Here is a 21,163-nt window from a genome sequence, read left to right as displayed (position 1 = left end):
TGGGTGGCGGGGCTCCAGCTGTTCCCTTTATCCCTGCCTCCCGGGTGTGCATGGCCCTTCTGCAGGAGCCCCAGCCACCTGGGGCTGACAGCCAGAGCTCTTACACACACACACACACACAAAAAGCACACAGCTGGCGCCTCCTTTGACACATTCCCACACCTCCCTTGGGAGGCTCTCCCCATAGTTTGAGAACCGTTGATCTACGTGATTCTCCAATTCTATCCCTATGTGTCTATTTGTAACTCTGTCTGCCTGATTATCTCTTTCCCTTTTCCTAATGTACACAAAATTATGGTATCACAAGCTTCTGGCCTTTTTAAGTTACCAGCCAAGCAAAGTGTGCTATCTAGTCCCCACACCCTGAGCCCTCAAATGGCTATAATCAGACAGGGTAAGTCTTGTTATGTCACATCTAGCCCATTTCTCCGGGGACCAGTGCAGGACGACAGTTACTTTCCAGGGTTTTGTCCACTAGTCCTAGTTTTAAATGACATGAGCAAATGAACTTTTCTGGGGAGACTCTGTTCCACAATCTAACAGACCTTATCCCTGGGTTCAGTTTCATCTCATTATTTCTAGTTTACACCACACAATTCTTCTCCGTCCTAGGAGTCTGTGCCCTTCACATGCTTAACAGATGGGTTATGGTGCCCTCCCCAAGCCCATTAGTTAAGCTACACCCAGCTCTACACATTGAATGTCTCCAGCTCTGGAATTCAGGAGGGGAAAGAAACAGGCACGAAAAAGAGAAAAAATGTAAATAGATATAAATTAGCAGCACCTTTTCCAGCTCCTCTCTCTCCTCCGCCTCCCTCCTTCTCCCCCCTGCTTCAGCCGATCTCGTCCCCCCCCCCCCCCCCGATGCGGCCCCACCCGTCCTGCCTGCGTCTCTAAGTACCGCGTAGGCAATTTGTGAGCTAACTCAGTGATTCTGCCCAGCACGCACTGAGCTCCGGGGAGAGATGGAGGAGAGCAGCGGGAGGGGGAAGGCAAAACGGGCGTTTAGCCATTCTGACTCTGACTGCAGAGACCGTGCTGCTGGGGCCGGTTCTAGCCGGCTGGCACTGGGTGATGTGCGGGCTGCAGGGAGCTGAGTTGCTACTGCCGTTGCTGCTTCACAGCTATTGCTGCAGGGGGAAGTATGGAGGGTTTAGATGCGCACACACAATACAATGCACATAAACAACCAGCTTACACGCTGCTACACCATGCAATGACACAAATGCAGGCACGTACTCACACTAACCAAGCCTAATGTACGCATACTCACACTGTAATACACTCACACGCACTCCTTCGTGAGCACTCTTATACAATAATATACTGGCACACACACCAATGCACCCCCACGCACTAACACACCCAGTCACATAGCCACGTGCACACTAACATCCCATGCACTAAGAAAAGGAGGACTTGTGTCACCTTAGAGACTAACCAATTTATTTGAGCATAAGCTGTAGCTCACGAAAGCTTATGCTCAAATAAATTGGTTAGTCTCTAAGGTGCCACAAGTCCTCCTTTTCTTTTTGCGAATACAGACTAACACGGCTGTTACTCTGAAACATCCCATGCACTGAAATGCTCAACATCATGCACCCCTGCACACTAGCACACCCCCACCCATTCAATGACAGACAAATGCCCTCTTATACACCCTGATTATAGCAGGGGCTATAGTGAAGGTTAAAACTAGGTTTCTGTTTAAAGCTTGACTCTAGTAAGTACTCTAAAAATCTACACTGTTCTCAGATTGTTTTTGTATTCATAGTCACACATACTCACACTAGCCACTCAAGTAATTACACACGGTCACATGACAAGCCTATCCATATGCACATGTACATGAGAGCGCCAAATAAATTAATCTCTATCCGTGGGTTGCAGATCATAGAACTGAATTGCCTGCTCTCAACCTTTCTTCCCATTCTGCAACTCCCCATTCACCTTCCTGTCTCCAGACTTCCGTGCAATTTCCCTCTGCCATTCCCTCCTAACACTGATTTTTTTTGCTCCTCCCCTCCCTAGGGTCAAGTGGTTTCCTCACTGATTTGTTATACATACTGGTGTGCAGTTGGCACACTCCTAACCCTAGCCTGTCATGTGAAAAAGCACAACACAGTAGGTGGAAGTAGGTTTGTCACACACATGTGGTTGCTGCGTGGAGAGGGTCTATCATAAACTTGTGGACATTGGTTGGGAGCATCTGTCACACAGTGGCGTACAGCAGGGTTGGGAGTGTGATTGCCATCATGGGCATAAGGAATGTAGGGCAATGGGCTGGGTTTCTCCCAGGTGAGGTGGGAGTTGGATGGTGTGTCACATATGGGGGCACAGAATAATAGGCTGGTTGTGTCTCATGCACTGGAGAGGAGGTTACTGAGTTGAGTGTCATAGCCTTGAACAGGGGCCGCCAACCTGAGCCTGAGAAGGAGCCAGAATTTATCAATGTACATTGCCAAAGAGCCACAGTAATAGGTCACAGAGTAGCAGCCGTGTTAGTCTGTATTCGCAAAAAGAAAAGGAGGACTTGTGGCACCTTAGAGACTAACAAATTTATTTGAGCATAAGCTTTCATGAGCTACAGCTCACTTCATCGGATGCATTCAGTGGAAAATACAGTGGGGAGATTTATATACATAGAGAACATGAAACAATGGGTGTTACCATACACACTGTAACCAGAGTGATCACTTAAGGTGAGCTATTATCAGCAGGAGAGCCGCATGTGGCTCCAGAGCCACAGGTTGGCCACCCCTGGTTTTGAATGAGGATGTCTGGTGACTAATAGGGTGTGTCAAAGCTGAGAAGCATGGGCATGCATGGGTGGTACTGAACAGGGGCCTTTGCCTTGCCTTCTATTTCTTATTTATTATTGCATCATCCAAACAGGCAGAAACAGTACTATGTTACTTAAGTGACCAACTGAATAGTTAAGGTAAACATTTCACAAGAAAGAACTCATAGGCTGAAATGTATTGGCATAAACCTTTGGGCAAATACTTGTGAAAAACAAATGCATTCACTACAATCCAAATAGATTTGAAAAGGTTTAGTGAACAGAAAAAGAAGCATTAATGTATTTCCAATTAACTGTTCCAACATTTCCATCAGTACCAGAATGTACAGACAGGAGTTTTCCACCACATTTCTTATCAAAATCCAACACATCCAATGATACACACACAGAAGAGTTTATATATGAAGTCTGCTCACATGCTAATCACACCCTCTAAATTTGGGACTAAGTTGTGTTTCAAGACCAAAGTGCTGTCTTGCATTTTTAGTGATCCTAGTGTCAAGAGATGTTTCATGAAAGCAAATATGAAATCTTATTTCAGATACACAGAGGTTCTGGAACAGCCCTTACATTATACATATCAGGCATTATACCACATCTTGCTATCAACATAAGCTGAGCAAGGGAAAAAGCAAAAAGAAAGGTGACCATGATGCTCACTGTCCAGTGGGGTCCATTATTCATTAATTAGCTTTTGTCCAATTAAAGTTAATAATATTATATAGATTGCCTGAATGGTAAAGCTGACATTGTTCTCTGGTGCATTAGCACAGAGGGCAAAGGTTACCATAAAACTTTCTGTTTGAATCATCCCCATTTCTTTGACTTAGGACCAGGCCTGTAGTTGCTGAGAGAGACCTCACCTTCATCAGCCTAAAAAGCTTTGTTTTCCTCAAGAGGGAATGTACAACACCCCCATCGAGTTAATTTGCCCAACAGCACAGGAGCAACAAGGACTGAACTCTTCACGGTCTCTCCATCCACTGCATATGAAGGGCCCTACCAAATTCAGGGTCCATTTTGGTCAATTTCACAGTCACAGGGTTTTTAAAATTGTAAATTTCATTATTTCAGCTATTTAAATCTGAAATTTCATGGTGTTGTAATTGTAGGTAACCTGACCTAAAAAGGAGTTGTGATGAGGGAGGAAGGTTGCAAGGTTATTGTAGGGGGGGTATGGTACTGCTACCCTTATTTATGCACTGCTGCTGGCGGTGGTGCGGCCTTCAGAGCTGGGCAGCTAGACAGTAGTGGCTTCTGGCTGGGAGCCCAGCGCTGAAGGTAGAGTCACCGCCAGCAGCAGCATAGAAGAGGATGTCATGGTGTGGTTTTGCCACCCTTACTTCTGCGCTGCTGACTGCAGAGCTGGGCCCTCAGTCAGCAGCCACCACTCTCTGGCCGCCCAGCTCTGAAGGCAGCAGCGCAGAAGTAAGGGTGACATGGTATGGTATTGCCACCCTTACTTCTGTGCTGCTGTTGGCAGGGTGCTGCCTTCAGAGCGGGGCACCTAGCCAACAGCAGCTGCTCTCTGGCTGCCCAGCTCTGAAGGCAATGCAGAAATAAGGGTGGTGTAATACGAACCCCCGCAACTCCCTTTTGGGTCAGGACTCCCAATTTGAGAAAACTGGTCTCCCCCATGAAATCTATATAGTATAGGGTAAAAGCACACAAAATACAGATTTCACAGTCCGTGACACGTTTTTCATGGCCATGAATTTGATAGGGCCCTAGACATGTGCCAGGGAACAAGATTGACAGAGAGGAGTCTCTGGCCTACCATCCTGACAAATAGCAGAAAGACCCTTAGACTGTCTCCAGACAAGGGCTTAGCTCCCAGATAGTGAAACACTCTCCTGAGGACAGGCTACCTCAGCCCAGCCCAGCACCAGAACAAAGTTGTCGGTCCAGCAATCAAGGAATGTGTGTGATAGAGTTCAATGTACCTCAAGTCCAGCAGCCAAACAACAGGTAATAAGGACCTCCATCTTAAGGCTACATCTCCCATTCCAGAGAGACAGGCAAGTAGGTGGAAGGATGGGCACAAGTTCAGTATCAGAACACAGCTTATGGGTGATGTCCAGCAGTAACTCCCAGACCTGGGCTCTCACCTGAGGTCAGAGGACCAGGCTGAGGGATCCCAGCAGGCTTGAGAGGGAGCTCAGCAGCTTTGTGTTCACCATACTGAGATTCTTTCCAATAGTCAGAGCTCCTTCCTCCTTGTCGTACTCCTCATAAGCAAATTTTCATACATATGGACAAAATTCCACGTATTCCATGATTTCCCCACTGTGGAATTCATCCCTTGTCACAAAATTTTGCTCCAGCAGCTCAGCTTTTATTTCAAAACAAATATGGTTTTAGTCATTAGGATTGCAAAGACAACTTCAAAAATGTGAACCAAGCATGAACGGATGTAGTGACGCCTGCCTTAGGGCTTGTCTACATGGAGAAATTTACCAGTATAATTTATACTACTGCCAATACAGTAGAACCTCAGAGATACAAACACCAGAGTTACAAACTGACCAGTCAACCACACACCTCATTTGGAACCGGAAGTACACAATCAGAGAGCAGCAAAGACCAAAAAAAAAAAAGGAAATACAGTACAGTACTATGTTAAACGTAAACTATTTAAAAAATGAAGGGAGAGTTTAAAATAAAGATTTAACAAGGTAAGGAAACTGTTTCTGTGCTTGTTTCATTTAAATTACGATAGTTAAAAGCAGCATTTTTCTTGTACATAGTAAAGTTTCAAAGTTGTATTAAGTCAATTTTCAGCTGTAAACTTTTGAAAGAACAGCCATAACATTTTGTTCAGAGTTACGAACATTTCAGAGTTACAAACAACCTCCATTCCTGATGTGTTCGTAACTCTGAAGTTCTACTCTATAACCAGTATAACTAGAGTGCTATAATTATTTTTCCCTGTGTTGACACGCCCTTAAACTGCAGACAGCCTGAAATGATAGCTCTGAGACATGTGAACTCAGTGCAGAGTTCAATTCCTAAAAAGAGAAGTGCCGGAAAGCAAAATTTCACTACAGAGGTGCTGGCCACCCATACTGCAAAATACAGAGGGAAATAAATAACCAATAATCATTAGTTTACTTAAAATTTATCAGAAGCATGAATGCTATTCCAGCTCCCCAAAAAAGTGCTGGGGTGACATCTGGGGCATTCTTGCATGCTTTGAACAGTGATTCAGTGCAATCATTAACTCTGTTTTCCCAAGATGCTACAGAATTCAGCAATTTTGTCGCATAATTTGCCATTTTGTTGCAGCCAGGTGCCCAGCATTTTTGGTTTTGTTGTTGTTTGTGTCCCTACCCTGCTGGGACTTGCCTGCAGCTTTCTCTTGCTCTTCAGCTTTCCCCACAGCAGTGAATTAAATGGATTATATAGTACATCTTTCCTGTACTGCTAAATGGAGCAAGGCAGCAGGATGCCATGGAGACGGAACTGGCATCCAATTTGCAGCCATGGAATAGGGGAAACTGGAAGTGTAGGCAGCCAACCTGGGCTGTCTGGAGAACAGTGCTTCAGATGAGGCCTGGGCAATTAAGGACATAGACCACTGAAGTCAACTGAGCTCCCCTCTTCTATGGCGCACATTTGGAAGGAGGTTCTGAGCCAGACTGCTTGGACAACAGTCTGGGAACTGAGGCCTGGGCACACCAGGTTGCTTTGGAGAGCCCAGAAAACAAACATCTTCAAAAAAGTCACTGTTGAAAATAATCAACAGTGTTTACATCAGTGAGTATTTTTAACTGTGAGCTGTACATCTGGCTGGGGGAGGCAGGGTAGAAGGGGAGGGGCTAGGAATAAAGGGTATTACATGGTAGTAAAATAAATTTGCATTGCAGTAGAGTTTTGGGGTTTCTGCCAGATAATTTGGGGGTTGATGCTGCAGAAAATGGGCCCATCGTGCCACAGAGTACATGGGGTCTTTTGTATGGAATATGCATGACACACCCATATCCAGGTGATCCCTGCGGCTGCAGTATTCACAGCTGGAATGGCTCTGGGTGTGTCATGTATGCTGATGGTAATTGGAATGGGTTTTTCATCCATGGGGACATAGACGGCATCAGTCATTCACGTGGAAGAGCAGGGCACTTGGTTGAGATGGGTCTATCACGTGCCTGGGAGGTGAAGAGAAGCAGGATGGGCGTGTTACATGCATGGCAGTGTGGCTGTTTGGGCGTATCACACATTGGGGACAAGGCATTGAGACAGGTATGTCACATTTGTGAATGCTAGAGATGGCAGGTTATGTGTGTCACATCTTTGGTGGAGCCAGGCAGTGATTGGGCATACCTCAGAAGGCACAGGTTGAGAGTATTACACATGCAGGCTGGTGGGTTGGGAATGTCACACATGAGAGCAAAGGGCGGTAAGTTGGGCATATCAGATGTGTGGTGATGAAGGTCAGCCATCTGGATGTGTCACATGTAAGTGTGTCCAGAGGTAGATTGGTAGGAATGTTATCTCTGTGGGAATGTGGGGTCGCATGATGGGTGTGTGTGTCATGGTTTTGATAGTGTGTTAGATGTTAGACACGAGTGGCCAGTTAAGTGTATCATATACTCATTGTGATGCTGTGCAGTGTATTGGATGTTTCAGATGTGGGGGAGCATAGGACAGCTAATGTTTTGGGCATGTCACACATGTGAGGGAATGAAGGGTAGCATTCGTGTATTGGATGCATCACACATGGGATAAAAGGTATAAGGGAGGAATGTTACATTTGTATGGATGGGCCTGGGACAGCATGTTGGGAGTATAGGTTGGTGCGAGTCGGAGTGCATGGGGACAACAGATGATGCGTTAGGTGTGTCGTGATGGCAAAGGATGTCTAGTGTGTTCACGTTTGGGGATATGGGTCAGGACAGTCAGTATGTTAGGTGTGTTGTACGTGTAGTGCATAGAGGGTAGACAATTAGGTGTATCACAAGTGTGGGTATGAGGGGAAGCATGAGAGGTGTGTCACACATATTGGTGGGCAAGGGGTTGGCTACTGTGTTGGGTGTGTCAGAAGAACCATTTATTGCCAACAGTATTACTGTGTCAGGCACATGGGGGAAGTGGGGTGGTGTCTGTGTGTCACGCTCATGTCAGTCTGTGTGAAACATGGTGGGTAGGTGATGGCAGGCGTAGCGGGTGTGTCGCTCATGTACGGGTAGAGGTGACTGCGTGTGTCATATGTCAGGGCAGCAGGATGGGTGTCTCACACTTGTGTTGGCCATGCAGGGTGGTGGGCTGGGAGTGCCCAACACTCAGGGCAGTGGGATGAGTGTGTCACAGGGGGGCAAGAGGGTCACACGTGTCTCGGCTGAGTTGGGTCAGGCGTGTCCCACATGCGCAGGGCGTGCAGGGTGGCATGTCACACGCACTTAGCCTGGGGCCTCACCCTCAGAACAGGCCTGTGACAGGCAAGGAGGGTGACCAGGAATAACCTGGGGCTACTCCGGGTTGGAGGCTGGTGAGAGGGGCGGGGCCGGAGTGGGCACGGCGCAGAGTGACGGTTATTCCCGCCCCGGGCTCTGTTGCCCCGGCGCGCTGTGGCGCGTGGGCTGCTTGAGGCAGCGCGGGCTGGAGGACGAGGGCGGATGCCTCGGCGCCTCTCGCGCAACCTGAGGCAGCCGCGAGCCGCTGCGGCGCCGAGGGGGGATTCTGCCCAGTGCGCGTGCTCGCCCAGCGGCCACCCCTCTCGTATGTTAGCGTTCGGGGCCTCGCGCGCTCCCGCTGGGCCGGCTCAGTCGGGCCCCAGCCAGCGCAGGAGGCGGCGGCGGCGGCTCTGCGAGTGGAGCATCCGCAGCAGGAGCAGCGGGGGGAGGAGGGCGCAGCAGGGAACAGCCGAGTCCGGGCTGCCGCCTCTCCCCGTCAGAGGGGGCGGGAGACAGCGGAGGGGGCCGAGGGAAGGGGCGACCGTCACCCCCTCACCCAGCGTCGCCGTGCGACTCCTGCTCTCGGGGGGGCGAGTCTCCACGGGGCCCCCTCCAGCAGCCCGGCCCCCGCGCCGCGCCCCTAGCCTGGAGGGCGGGCTGGGCCGCTGGGGACCTTGGGGGGCGGTTGTTCTTTCCAGCCTGGTTGTAGCGGGTGTGAAGGCCAGGGGCGTGTGTGGCGGGGAGCTCAACTGCGGACCAGATGGGGGACGTTTGGGCGGGTTGATTAGCTGCCCTAAGTAGCATGAATAATTTGGGGGGAGGGGGGGCTGCTGTGGATAGCTATTACTGGGGGCATGGCCGGGAGCCTCTTTCTCGGTGGGTGGGTTAATTAGTGGCCAGTTTTCTCGGGATTATCCCTCTTCTCTCTCCATTTCCCCCCTGGTTTCCACTGGTTTAGTTGGGTCCCATATGTGTATTTTACACTGTCCCTGGCGGAGAAGGGGAGAATTTTAAATTCTCCATCCCCAACTTTCCAACCATCACACACAATCCTGCCCGGGAGGACAGAAGCAGCGGCCAGGTTTGTGTCTTTAAAAAACCACGTTTCTTCTGGCTTGAATTTGAAATCGTGCTGTGTCCTCCACCTCAGACTCACGTCTGCTGTGATAATTCTGTATCTGTGTGGTATTTATTTGTGTACTTTAATATCTGCATTTACGCACTCGTGCTTGCAGGCGTCTGTGTATATTCACATGCATCAACGTGTAAACAGATATTAAAACCTTTTTGTACATAAAGGTGTGCAAATATGGGGGTGTTTTTTGTATGCTTTCAGTATGTTTGCATTGTATCACATACTTCTAACAAAACCCTTTTAACTGGGTTTCTTTTTCTCTTTTGTTGCCTTTTTGATTTTTAAAAGGATAATTGTGTAGTGTGAACTTCTACGATCAGGCACTTACGATATATAGTGCCAAGGACGATGAAAGGGCTGTACAAGCATTTAATTTTATAATAATTAAATGTATTGCATCATATAAGCAAACACTTTTTAGAAATGAATTTTATCTTTTGGTTATTTGCTTCTGTTTAGAAACCACTGGGCTTTAGGAGGCTGTGATTTCATTCACATGAGCATGCTTCTGACCTTAAACATGGTTCTGTTAATCTAATTTTTGTCTTGATTGGGTTCAAAATGTGATATTTAAAGTGTGTAGAATAAAATTTTATTCTTTTAAAGCATAGAATTTTCTGCCTGTATTAAGATATATATATTGATTTATCTGTGTTAAACACACAATTGCCCAAGTGGAACCTCATTTGTTTCCTTTTAAGACTTCTAATTTCATATATTTTATGTAAATTATTTTGTTTTACTTAAAGTCATTCCCCCCAAAATTATATCCATCTGATTTTTGCTCAGCTTTTTCTTAGTGTCTTGCGTCTCTCATTCTCTTTTCTCCAGGTTGCAATCTCATTTCCTGTTTAATAGGTTGGGTTTTTTGTGTCTAATATGTCTTTCTTTCCATAGGTGTTGGTGATTCCAGACTCAGACAGTTAGGGGTTCAGTTCTGAGGAAGCAGAGACGCGAGGGGCTTATTGGATTGAATCTATTTTTTTGCGCAGGCTGCCACAGCTCTACATCAATATCTTCACTTCTCTTCCCCACCCTCCTCTCCCCCGAGGGGGGGAGGAGCTGGGAATCACTTTTAATATCCCCCACCCCCTTCCCCAACATACCTTGGTCCCTGGGGGCACAAGCCAGGCATCACCCATTGTAGTACCAGGAGAACATAATCCTCATCGCTCCTTTCCTGGCTTTGGGGGCTCCAGCAGGACACTGCTCCCTCCCTTGGAGTGCAGATCAGAGAGGCCCTGCGAGGACTTCATTAGCACCCTCTTCTCAGGGGGCACCAAGGAAAGAAGGGTACCAGCAAGCCTTCACTGAGAGAGCCAGGACTGAAGCACCAGTTACTGGGGGTACTGAAAGAAGCACCCATCTTTGACAACCCTTCATCTCCTACCCCCTACTCACCAAACCTCTGGTAAGTCATACCACATTCATTCATTCAATGCTTTTTTCCCCTCCCCCACTGCTAGGAGAGAGGCATGCACAGAGATTGAGAGCAGGGTGGGGGAAGGGATCTGAGAGAAGTGGCTATGTACATGGATCAGGAAAGGGGGGTTTATATCACACACCCACTCTGCAGGGTGGTGGTGGTGGTAAGGACAGAGGCATGCTGGTCTCAAAAAGCAATGGGGAATTTATACATTATGCGCATACTAAAGAGGAGTGTAATAGCTGTGACAGCTATGAGAGAAAGGAGATGTTTACAGGTCAAGTGTTGGGGGGCGTTAATGTTGACCAGTATCAGCTTTGTAAGGCAGGGAGGCAAGGGAATAGATTCCTCATTGGCGATCAGAAACTGGGGTGTATGGGTGAAGAATGTTATCATCTACTTACAAGCCTGGAGAGATGAGGAAAGAAAGGGGGCGGGGATGTGTGTGTCTTGAGGGGGATTGTGGAGAAGGGCTGCTGGTATCTTTAAGATTACTCAGTTGAAGGGAAGAGATTGAACAGATAAAAGTAGTATGGGATTCAGTCAGAGGATCCAATTGAGTATTTGCCTATCTGCAGGAGTGGGCATACGGGGAAGGAATTGGGGGAAGGGGGTGAAGAAGGAAGATGATTTTATTTTGTGCCCTTCTGCAGTCTGTTTATCAGTATGCTTAATATATTCCTTCCTCCATTGACTGCAGTGATCTCTACAAAAATCCAAGGGGGATGAGGAAGAGGGGTGTGTGAGTACAGTGCATATGCTTTCAAAGAGGTGTGCTTTGGATTCACCTGCCTGCAGTGATTTTAAATTGTATAATGTATATATGGGGAAGGCAGATGACATGCAGGAGTGATGGACAGATTGCACTGCTGCTATTCAGGATACCATGGCCTGCCTGCCTGCCTTTCTTTCTTTTCTTTCTTATTCCATTGTTTTTGTAGTCTTTTCTAAAGACCTTGAAGCAGTCATGTTTGTACACGATCTTATAAAAACTGCAACTAATTCTTATTTCTGTAATAAAGGGACTCTACTACTTGTGGTTGTCCCTGGGCATCCCTGTTTAGCTGTAGTGACAGGAGAGAGGGTAGCATTTGTTTTGTTTTTTATTTTAAAGTAATATAATAAATGGTCAAAAGCTTTCTTTTTAATAAGTCCTTATCTGTGAATATCTTTCCTATTGGATATACTCTTGATGCATAACTATTTCTGTAAGTTTTTTCTTAGGTGCTGATTGCCTTGGTAACTGTGCACAGAAGGTAGAATTAGCTGAGTTTTGTACTTCAATTTAAAATTGTTTTTGATAGTGTTCTTCTTTCAGCATGACATAAAGAGCAGTTCTGGTTCCATAATGTGGTCAATTACCACTTCGCTCCCCTTGCACAATAACTGTGAAATTCAGCCAGAGTCTTTCCTACCAATGTATGATAGGGTGGGACAGTTAGCAAAATACCATCCATCTCATCTGTGACATTGCAATAATAATTCTGATGAACCATGGGCTAGCCATCTTCCTTACCTCTATTTATAACAATCTCTCAAAGGTCCTTTGCTAGTCTTGTAGCTATTGATCCCACTGTCTTAAGGTGTGGCCTCCAAAATAGGGTTGCAGAAATTGCTATCATGAAAGAGGCACTTGTTCTGTTTAAAGTGTAGTCCAGCATCAGCTAATTCATGATGATTTTGTGGAAAGTAAAATACCCTTCCTCTCCCAATAATGTGCCAAAGAGAGCATAGGTGCTTTTGTTACAAATCATAAACAAGAGCATGCAATGCTGTACATAGTAAAGGGTGGTGGGTGGGGATTTTTTTTCCTGATCACCACCTTCTCCTTGGGATGATCAGTTTTTTTCCCCCATTATTGATTACCGTGATAGCCCTCAAATCCGAGCTGGCAGGGATCAAACAGACCTGGAGATCTATTATTCTGCTCCCCAGTTATTAACTCTGGAGTTGCTTTGGATACATTGTGATGTAACTGAGACCAGGATCTAACCCAAAGACTAGAAACAAGTTAATGTGAGAGATCTTCTCCAATATCTTGTGCCCCAGAGCATTCTGTAGACAGTAGGACTCTACCACAACCACAGATCACAAGCCAGACAATTGAGGCTAAATGACATGGAGTCCTAATGTTGTGAAACATCTGGAATTTCATTCAGCATTCCTGCAGGGAAGAAATTGTGTGTGTGGTTTTGTTTTTGTTTTTTTTTTGTTTTTTGTTTTTTAAATGCAGCAGCTCTTGTAACAGTGGCGACTTTGAGGAAAAGGGTTATGGAACAATTTTACTTCTACACTAGATGATTGATTCTAATTCAGCCATTTGTCAGTAATACCTAAAGGAGTTACTATCTTGACAGTTATTCAGTTTGCACAATATAAAATGAATTGTTGGATTCTCATCTTCTAAAGGAAAACTCTTCACATCAAAAACAAAAAATACAATACCACAATTGTCCCTTTTGTTGGCTGTCGCTAGTCTGGAGACCAGGAATGAGTGGTCCATGGAGACTGAACTCCCCTCTCGCTCCTGGAAGTAGTTCCTTATGTACAGGGCAAGGGTGTGTTGGTGGGGATAGGAAGCTTTTGCTGTACCACTTCTGAGTGTAAACAGAGGACTTCAGGTTTCTAGGACTCTAAAGACAGCCAGTCTGATCTCCCTTCATGCTTAGTGAATAAAACCTTATATGATTTGAGGCAGTATAGGTGTGTTCCACTAGACTGTTGCAGGGAACAAGATGACAACCAGGGTATGTTTACACAGCAATTAAACGCCTGCGACACAGCCTCAGGTCTTTTATTCCCATGTAGAGATGTACCCTGAGGAAGACTGCAAACGAAGGGAAAAGGAGCTGGTGTGGAGATGCTAGAGTGAAACCTAGCATCAGCAGTATTAGAGCTAAAAGTTGAGATGGCACTTTGATTCCATCCATAATCAAATCACTGGAGGTTTTGTGACTGATTGATTTAATCTCTGAAGCAGATGCAATCTGTGATTGCAGGGATAGTCTGACATTCAGTTAGCTGTTGTCCTTGATGGGTTTTTTGTTGTCACTTTTGATCAGGTAAGTGGGTTGAGCACCTGCTGAGAGATTGTTCCCAGTTTGGCCATTGTGGCTTTCAGTGCAAAGGCTTTTCAACCACTTCTGATCTCTGAAGATATTTAAATATTTCCTGTTTTTCCTTCTCCCTCACGCATGCATATTTTGGATTTGGTACTCCCATAGACACTGCAGAAAATGTTTAACACACACCCAGCATTGTCTCAGGCTGTGTGTCTGTTAGATCCAGGTGGGTGGGGTTAGTTTCCGGGGAGGAGTTCTTGAAAGCATATCATACTTAAAAGCTGATGCTGCGTTTAGCTGTCTGAGGCTTGGTCTACACTAGTAACTTATGTCAGTCTTATTGCATTCCTCAGAGGAGTGGACTTTTCAGTTATATGCAGTTATAGTGACCTAGTTCCTGGTGTGGACAATGCTATATTGATGAGAAGGCTTCTCCCCTTGACATAGTTGCTGCCTCTCTGTGAGGTGGATTTCCTACGCTGATGGGAGAAGCCTTCCCATTGGTGTAGGTAGCTTCTTCACTGAATCACTACAGCAGTGAAGCTGCATTGGTGCAGCACAGCTGCATCGGAGATGCTGCAGCCTTTTAAGTGTAGACAAGCTCTGACAGGCACATTTTCCTCAGAATATTCTTGAGAATGTGGGCAGGACCCTTGAGATGCTGGCGTTACCAGAACAAATTGTAATATTTTCAATGTGTCCCTAATAAGTAATTTTGACTGACTGAAGAGTTCTAATGAGAGCTTGAAGCTGAATTGTCCAGACTTTGATCAGAAATACTAAAGTAGTGGGGATAAGATGTCTTTACACCCCAGCATGGCCTACTTAGGATGTGAAAGAGGTGGTGATCATGTGGTATAGTGCTAGCAGAGCAGAGGACTGGGAGCTAGGATTTGTAAGTTTTGTTTTTTTTTGTTTTTTCCTATCTCTGCTGGTGAATTGCTTTCTGGCTGAAATATTCAGGAAGGAGATGGCTGAGTGCAGCTTTCAAGGATGGAAGGGGTGTTATGTTGGGAAGAAGAGATTTGAGAAAGGGGAAGTGCAGGGAAGAGATTCCTCTTGGCAGAAGAACTGAGGGGCACATTAGTGGCAAGAAGGAGTAGAAAACAAGTACAGGTGAGAGTACTTGACACTGGTTTTGATATTGGGGCCAGGGAATGAGACCTAGGGCTTGTCTATGTAGGGAAAAAGAGTGAAGTAGCTGGTGCATGTTAGATACTCTGTACTAACTTACTACACGGACACTCTCACTGCACGGGGTGCCTTTGTGCATGTTAGCTTAATGCACCTTGGAAGTGTACTAAGCTAAACTGCCTGGGAGCACTGTTAGTGTGCAGTAAGTGTATCTACATCGGGAATTAGTGTGGGAGTAACAAGTGCACTTTAAATTCACACCCTAGCTTAGTGTGCACTAACTTCCCTGTGTAGACAAGTCCCTTGAAACACATGCTGCAGATCTGTAATGGCTTCTGATTGACGTGGTCTTAAAAATCAAAACATCTGTCTGTTTTCTTTACACACTTAATGCTCTATGGCTGGATTTAAAATGAGGTGGGTCTGCCTTTCTAATGGGCATAGCATGCTTTTGAGGGGAGAGACAGTAAGTGGTCTGTTTCTGTCTATTGATAGTAAGAAGATGTTTGTAGGGAGTAGAAAGGAGGATAAATTGACTAGAAACCTCCTGAACTTGGCTTTTCCTTTGTTCTTATGTTCTGCTGTTTCTGAACTATATATCCTCTTCCAGTGCTTATTTAAGTATGTTGCCAGCAGAGCTTCAGTAACCTGCTAGCCATAGAAGGAAACCTTAACCTACTTCCCAGAGGCTAATATGAAAGATGAAGTAAGGCAGGGCTGGGGAATTGTCAGCCAGTGAGGCCCAGGCATAAGCCCAGACTTCCCCTGCCCCTTGCCACTTTTGGTGCTTGGAAGGAGAAATTATTGTGACTGGGGTGCTGTGGACACTGCTTTGGGACTTTTGTATTGTAACTTCTGTGTACTGGGGGTATAAAACTTGAATCCTGCCCTCTCCACTCCACACACCCTTTCACAGCTGGGAGGAGAAGGTGCTCCCTCTCACACTTCTTCTGCAAGACCTTCTTGTCTGCCACAGGAGGCAGGTCTGCTCCCTTACTTGCCCTCCCCCAGCAGTTGGTTTTGTCCTTCCTCCTGCATGAAGAGCTCTGGTCCTTGGCCCTGCTGCTGCTCCTAGGTTTCCAAAGCAATAACAGTATTGTGATGTTGATATGGTTCTTGACAGTTTCCTTGCTGTCCACTGGGTTCCAAATACCAGGTGAAAATGGCCAGTTTTAATTTCATCCTGCTGCTGCTTGGGAAAGCCTTGAGTAGCAGCTTTGCCTGTCTATACTTTGAGTGTCTACCAGTTACTGGCCACTGATGGCTGTTTCCAGGGAAAATCTCAGCATAGACAAGTCCTTCAGTAGATAGTACCTGTTTCAGGTCGTATTCAGAAGAGTTTTCTTTTCTTTTCCTTTTTTTCGCAACCAGGAGAATAGGAAACTTCATATTTAAACAAATGAAAGTCTTAAGTTTTCTTGTATTCTTTTGCTTACCTCATGCTTCCTCAAATTCATCAAGGAAGGTTTCTTACACACCAATGGAGTGGATTTTTCAGTCTGCATATCAGTCTGCCTTGATTGCTTTACGGTTTTTAATGATGTTAGCAGATGGTAAAACGTCACTAGAGACTGATGTCCTCTATATAGCCAAAGCATGGGGAGCAACAGCAATGCAAATCCATATGGCCTCACTAGTCACTTAGTGGGATCATCTCTACCAACAGTGTTCAAATTCAGTACTTTGCACCACTTGTGGGAGTGGGTTGGAATCCACTGATATTTTCTGTGTGTGAGGAAGGATGGCCTTGTGACTAAGGAACAGAACTGGGACTCAGACCTGAGTCCTGATTCTGCCATAGGCTCAGTGTATTGTCTTAAGCACGTTACTGCATCTCTGTATGCTTCAGTTTTTCCATCAATAAATTGGGATAATATTGAATATCCGCATAAGGGAGATGTGAAGCTTAATTAATATTTATAAGACATTGATTGCTTCCTTGAGATCCTTGGATAGGAAATGCTATATAGATACATTTTTTTTCTCCCCTCTAAACCAAGGACAGAGCTGTGTGTACAGGGAAGAGATCTGAGGGATGGTGGGAAGCATGTGGACAGAAACCTTTGTAGTCTGATTTCTTATCTTCTCCCTTACTTAGAGTTCCATTAAAAGGAGATCCCGGAGGTTGCAAGACTAGTAAAACAAGATGTGCAGCTCAGTTGCTCCCAGGCTGTGGTTCTTAACAGATCGTCGTATCAGGGAAGACTACCCTCAACAGGAGATCCTGAGGGCGCTCAAGGCCAAGTGCTGTGAAGAGGAACTAGACTTTCGGGCCTTGGTGATGGATGAAGTGGTACTGACCATTGAGCATGGAAACTTGGGTGAGGATGAAGTGAAGGTTGGAGTGTGGGCTGGGGAGGGGATCTGACAAGGAGATTGTAATACAGGGGTGGCTAAACTTCATGACAATGAAGTGCACATATGCCAGGATCAGTACACCTAATCTAAATTAATATTTCGTATAAATGCATTGCTTTTGGGTACTTGATCATCAAATAGAAATTGTTGGCTTGCAGTTGGATAAGCTTTGTTCTCCCTCTGCAGAATGAGGGGAGCAAGTCTGTTTTAGAGCCATGGGGTCATGTTTTGGCAACCCAGCCTTACTGTATGAGGGGTTTCTCTCCAACAGACAATAGTGAACTAATACAAGGTTAACTACCTCCAGGATTGCTGAGTGAAAGAGAATTGACTTCATTTAATTTTGTGTGCATTTGTAAGTTGATTACTTATGTTTAGGGGAAGCTGTGAGGGTAACCCATCAATATCTCTCTGCAGGTTGGGTTCTGAACTCAGCCCAGATAGTCAAGCAAGCAAACAAACTGAAAGGAAATTTCAGAGAAGAGTAATATGAGTGGTCATGGGGTTGGAAGGATTGATTTATATTGCGATTAAAATAGTTGAATATCTGTAGCTTAGTTAAAAGATGACTGAGTTATATGATGAGTGTAAACACCTAAATGAAAAGGTATCTGGAAGAAGTGGTGAGCGGTCAGGAAGTAAAATTTCAACAATGCATAGTTATTTAGGTTAGTCAAAACTGAAGACAGGACTTAAAAAAACAAAAACAAAATGAAATTCAGTGTTGACAAATGCGAAGTACTGCACATCAAAATAATTTGAACTACTACTACACCTTAGTGGGTTCTGAATTATCTATAATGGTTTGGGAAAAGGTGGTTGGTGGTGCTGTGGACAATCAGTGAATATCTCTTCAGTAGTGATCAAAAGGAAAACAAGATGTTAGATGTATAAGGAACGGGATGTAAAATAATATTGAAAATACAATGCCACTATTACAAGAGGAGCAATAGTGACACTTACGTAAAGTTGTCTAGCAGTTCCCATTATCAAAATCTTTTCAACCTTTAAGATTTCTAATGCTCTGAGATTTGTATGAGGAATGTGACATTTGTCAAGGAGATGGTCCTGTGGTCAAATAGGTGTTTTGTATTTTCCCCATGAAGTCTGTTCAGATTTGGCAGTTTAAAGTAGTTGATGTACTCTACAGCATTTATGAGAGTCTTACTGCTAAAATTTCAGAAGATTCTGTCTGCATCGAGCATGCTTCGCTACTGTCCCTGTGCTGGGCTAAGGCAACTACACAGAACCATAGGCACAGCTGCTGGGAAGGATGGACAGAGAGGATGTGCCCCAGCGTTTCAACATTTTTACTTTATTTTCTCCTTGGTGATGCAAAATACCATAAGTAACATTTATATTTGTTTAAAGGAGTGATATAAAATGTGCTGGAAGGGTGGGAAGAGAAATTTGCTTCGGGCTAGCCTTCCTCTCTCCTTATTTTTGTCTTTTCTTGAACCACATTCTCCCTCCTAGTCATCTCTTCCCCCTGCCTTGCAGGCTTTTTCCCCCCTGTGATTGCACCTATATACAGTACCAAATCTCCAGATGGGACACAGGCAAAATGAATCTGTCATCTTCCACTGTTGCTTCCGCCACTGTCTACCCATCCCCATCAAAATACCCGTTTGGCTTAGGGGAAGGAAAGCTGGAATAGATCCAGTAGAAATGTGTTCTGTGCTCATCTCTTATACTAACTTGTGTACAGGGTTGTGAAGGGCACAGAACTATTATTGAACAAGGCATCATACTCCACTGAGAAGCTACAGAAGGTCACTCTGGCAGCTGGGAATGGAATCCACATATTTAATATGGCAAATCCAAGCTCATTCATTTTATCACACTGCCTCTCAGAAAGAATCTGCTAGTGCTGTGTGCTTGGCTACACTATCTGTAAAATGGGACAACTCTATGTCCTAGTAAAGAGGAGAGGAGAGAAGTTGATAAAGTGTACAGGTAGGAGCTGAAGAGAAACAGACAAATGAGAGTCCTACTCAATTAGATCACATGAAAGCAGACAACAAAATATAAACAAATTTTATAAGTGCTTGTATACAACTGCCAGAAGTCCAAATACTAGGATAGGTGAACTTGAGTGCCTGGTGTTAAATGAGGATATTGATATGATAAGCATCACAGAAACTTGGTGGAACGGTGATAATCAATGGACATGGTAATACCGGGGTATAAAATGTATAGGAATGACAGAATAGGTTATGCAGGTGGGGGAGTAGGACTATATGTGAAAGAAAGCATAGTCAAATATAATAAAAATCTTAAATGAACCAAATTATACCACAGAATCTCTATGGATAGAAATTCTATGCTTTAATAATAAAGAGTATAGCAGTAGGCATATACTACTGACCAAGATGGTGATGGTAATTGTGAGATGCTCAGGGAGACTAGAGAGGTTACAAAAACAGAAAACTCAGTAATGGGGATTTCAACTATCATCATATTGACTGGGTACATGTCACCTCACAATGCATGTAGAGAGAAAATTTCTGGACACCGTTAATGACTGCTTCTTGAAGCAGCTAGTCCTGGAACCCATGAGGGGGAAGCAATTCTTGATTTAGTCCTGAGTGGCTGAACTGCTCAATAATTGCGACCATAATGTAATTAAATTTAACATACTTGTGGGGGAGAAAATACCAGAGAAGGCCACCAAAGTAGCATTTAACTTCAAATAGGGGAACTACACAAAAATGAGGAAGGTAGTTAAATGGAAATTAAAAGGAACAGTCACAAGAGTGAAATGCCTGCAAGTTGCATGGAAACTTTTTAAAAACAACATAAGGCTCTAGGCTCAAATTAAATGTATGCCCCAAAATAATAACTAAAAAAGCAAAGAGGGTCAAAATAAGGCCACCATGACTAAACAACAGAGTAAAAGAGTCAGGGCAAAAAGGCGTTCTTTAAAAATTGGAAGTAAAAACCTACTGAGGAAAATGGAAATGAGCATAAACTCTGGCAAATCAAGTGTAAAAATATAATTAGGCAAGCCAACCAAGAATCTGAAGAGTAGCTACCAAAAGACACTTTTTTTTTTTTTTTTTTTTTTTTTTTTAAAGTATGTCAGAAGCAGGAAGCCTGCCAAACAATCAGTGGGACCACTGAATGATAGAGGTGCTAAAGGAGCACTCAAGGAAGACAAGACAGTTGCAGAGAAGCTAAATGAATTCTTTGCATCGGTCTTCACTGCAGAGGATGTGAGGGAGATTCCTACATTGGAGCCATACAATTTAGGTGACAGATCTGAGGAACTGTCCTAGATTGAGGTGTCAATAGAGGAGGTTTTGGAACAAATTGATAAATAAAACAGTAATAGGTCACCAGGGCTAGATGGTACTCACCCAAGAGTTCTGAATGAACTGAAACACAAAACTGTAGAACTACTAACTGTGGTATGTAATCTATCACTTAAATAAGCCTCTGTACCAGATGACTGGAGGATAGCTAATGTAATGACAATTTTTTAAAAAGGGTCCAATGGTGATTCTAGCAATTACAGGCTGGAAAGCCTAACTTCAGTACCAGATAAGTTGCTTGGAACTGTAGTAAGGAACAGAATTATCAGACACACAGCTGAACTTGATATGTTGGGGAAGAGCCAACATGGCTTTTCTAAATCGAAATCATGCCTTGCCAGTCTATTAGAATACTTTGAGGGTGTTCAACAAACATGGGCAAATGTGGTCCAGTCGCATTAGGGTACTTAGATTTTCAGAATGTCTTTGACAGGGTCCCTACTGAAGGCTCTTAATCAAAGTGAGCAGTCATGATATAAGAGGGAAGGTCCGTTCATGGATCAGTAACTGGTTAAAAGATAGAATACAAAGGGTAGGAATA

The 21,163-nt window shown here is 44.6% G+C and overlaps 2 protein-coding genes across 6 annotated transcripts in view; one reads left to right on the top strand and one right to left on the bottom strand.

Annotated features, from left to right (window-relative positions):
- MFAP5 (microfibril associated protein 5) overlaps positions 1–858 on the bottom strand; it is a 43,676-nt gene extending 42,818 nt beyond the window's left edge. The window contains exon 1 of the mRNA XM_027818062.3: positions 785–858. The gene's annotated coding sequence lies outside the window, so the exon portion shown is untranslated. The remainder of the gene's footprint in view (positions 1–784) is intronic.
- Positions 859–8,245: 7,387 nt separating this feature from the next.
- Positions 8,246–21,163, top strand: part of RIMKLB (ribosomal modification protein rimK like family member B) — an 82,972-nt gene continuing 70,054 nt past the window's right edge. For 4 of the 5 annotated variants that reach the window (XR_006284024.1, XR_006284007.1, XR_006283998.1 and 1 more), the window contains exons 1-3: positions 8,357–9,274; positions 10,226–10,739; positions 17,049–17,271. Coding sequence is in view for 1 of the 5 variants with exons in the window: in XM_043522968.1 (XP_043378903.1) it covers positions 17,097–17,271 (175 nt within the window). In the remaining 4 variants the exon portion in view is untranslated. Of the gene's footprint in view, positions 9,275–10,225; positions 10,740–17,048; positions 17,272–21,163 lie in introns of all 5 variants that reach the window. The other variant, XR_006283992.1, reaches the window with a different exon arrangement.

The sequence above is a fragment of the Chelonia mydas genome, chromosome 1, assembly GCF_015237465.2.
Source record: "Chelonia mydas isolate rCheMyd1 chromosome 1, rCheMyd1.pri.v2, whole genome shotgun sequence".
Lineage (NCBI taxonomy): Eukaryota > Metazoa > Chordata > Testudines > Cheloniidae > Chelonia > Chelonia mydas.
Note: the sequence above shows the minus strand (reverse complement) of the source record. Positions and strands in the feature narration are given on the sequence as shown.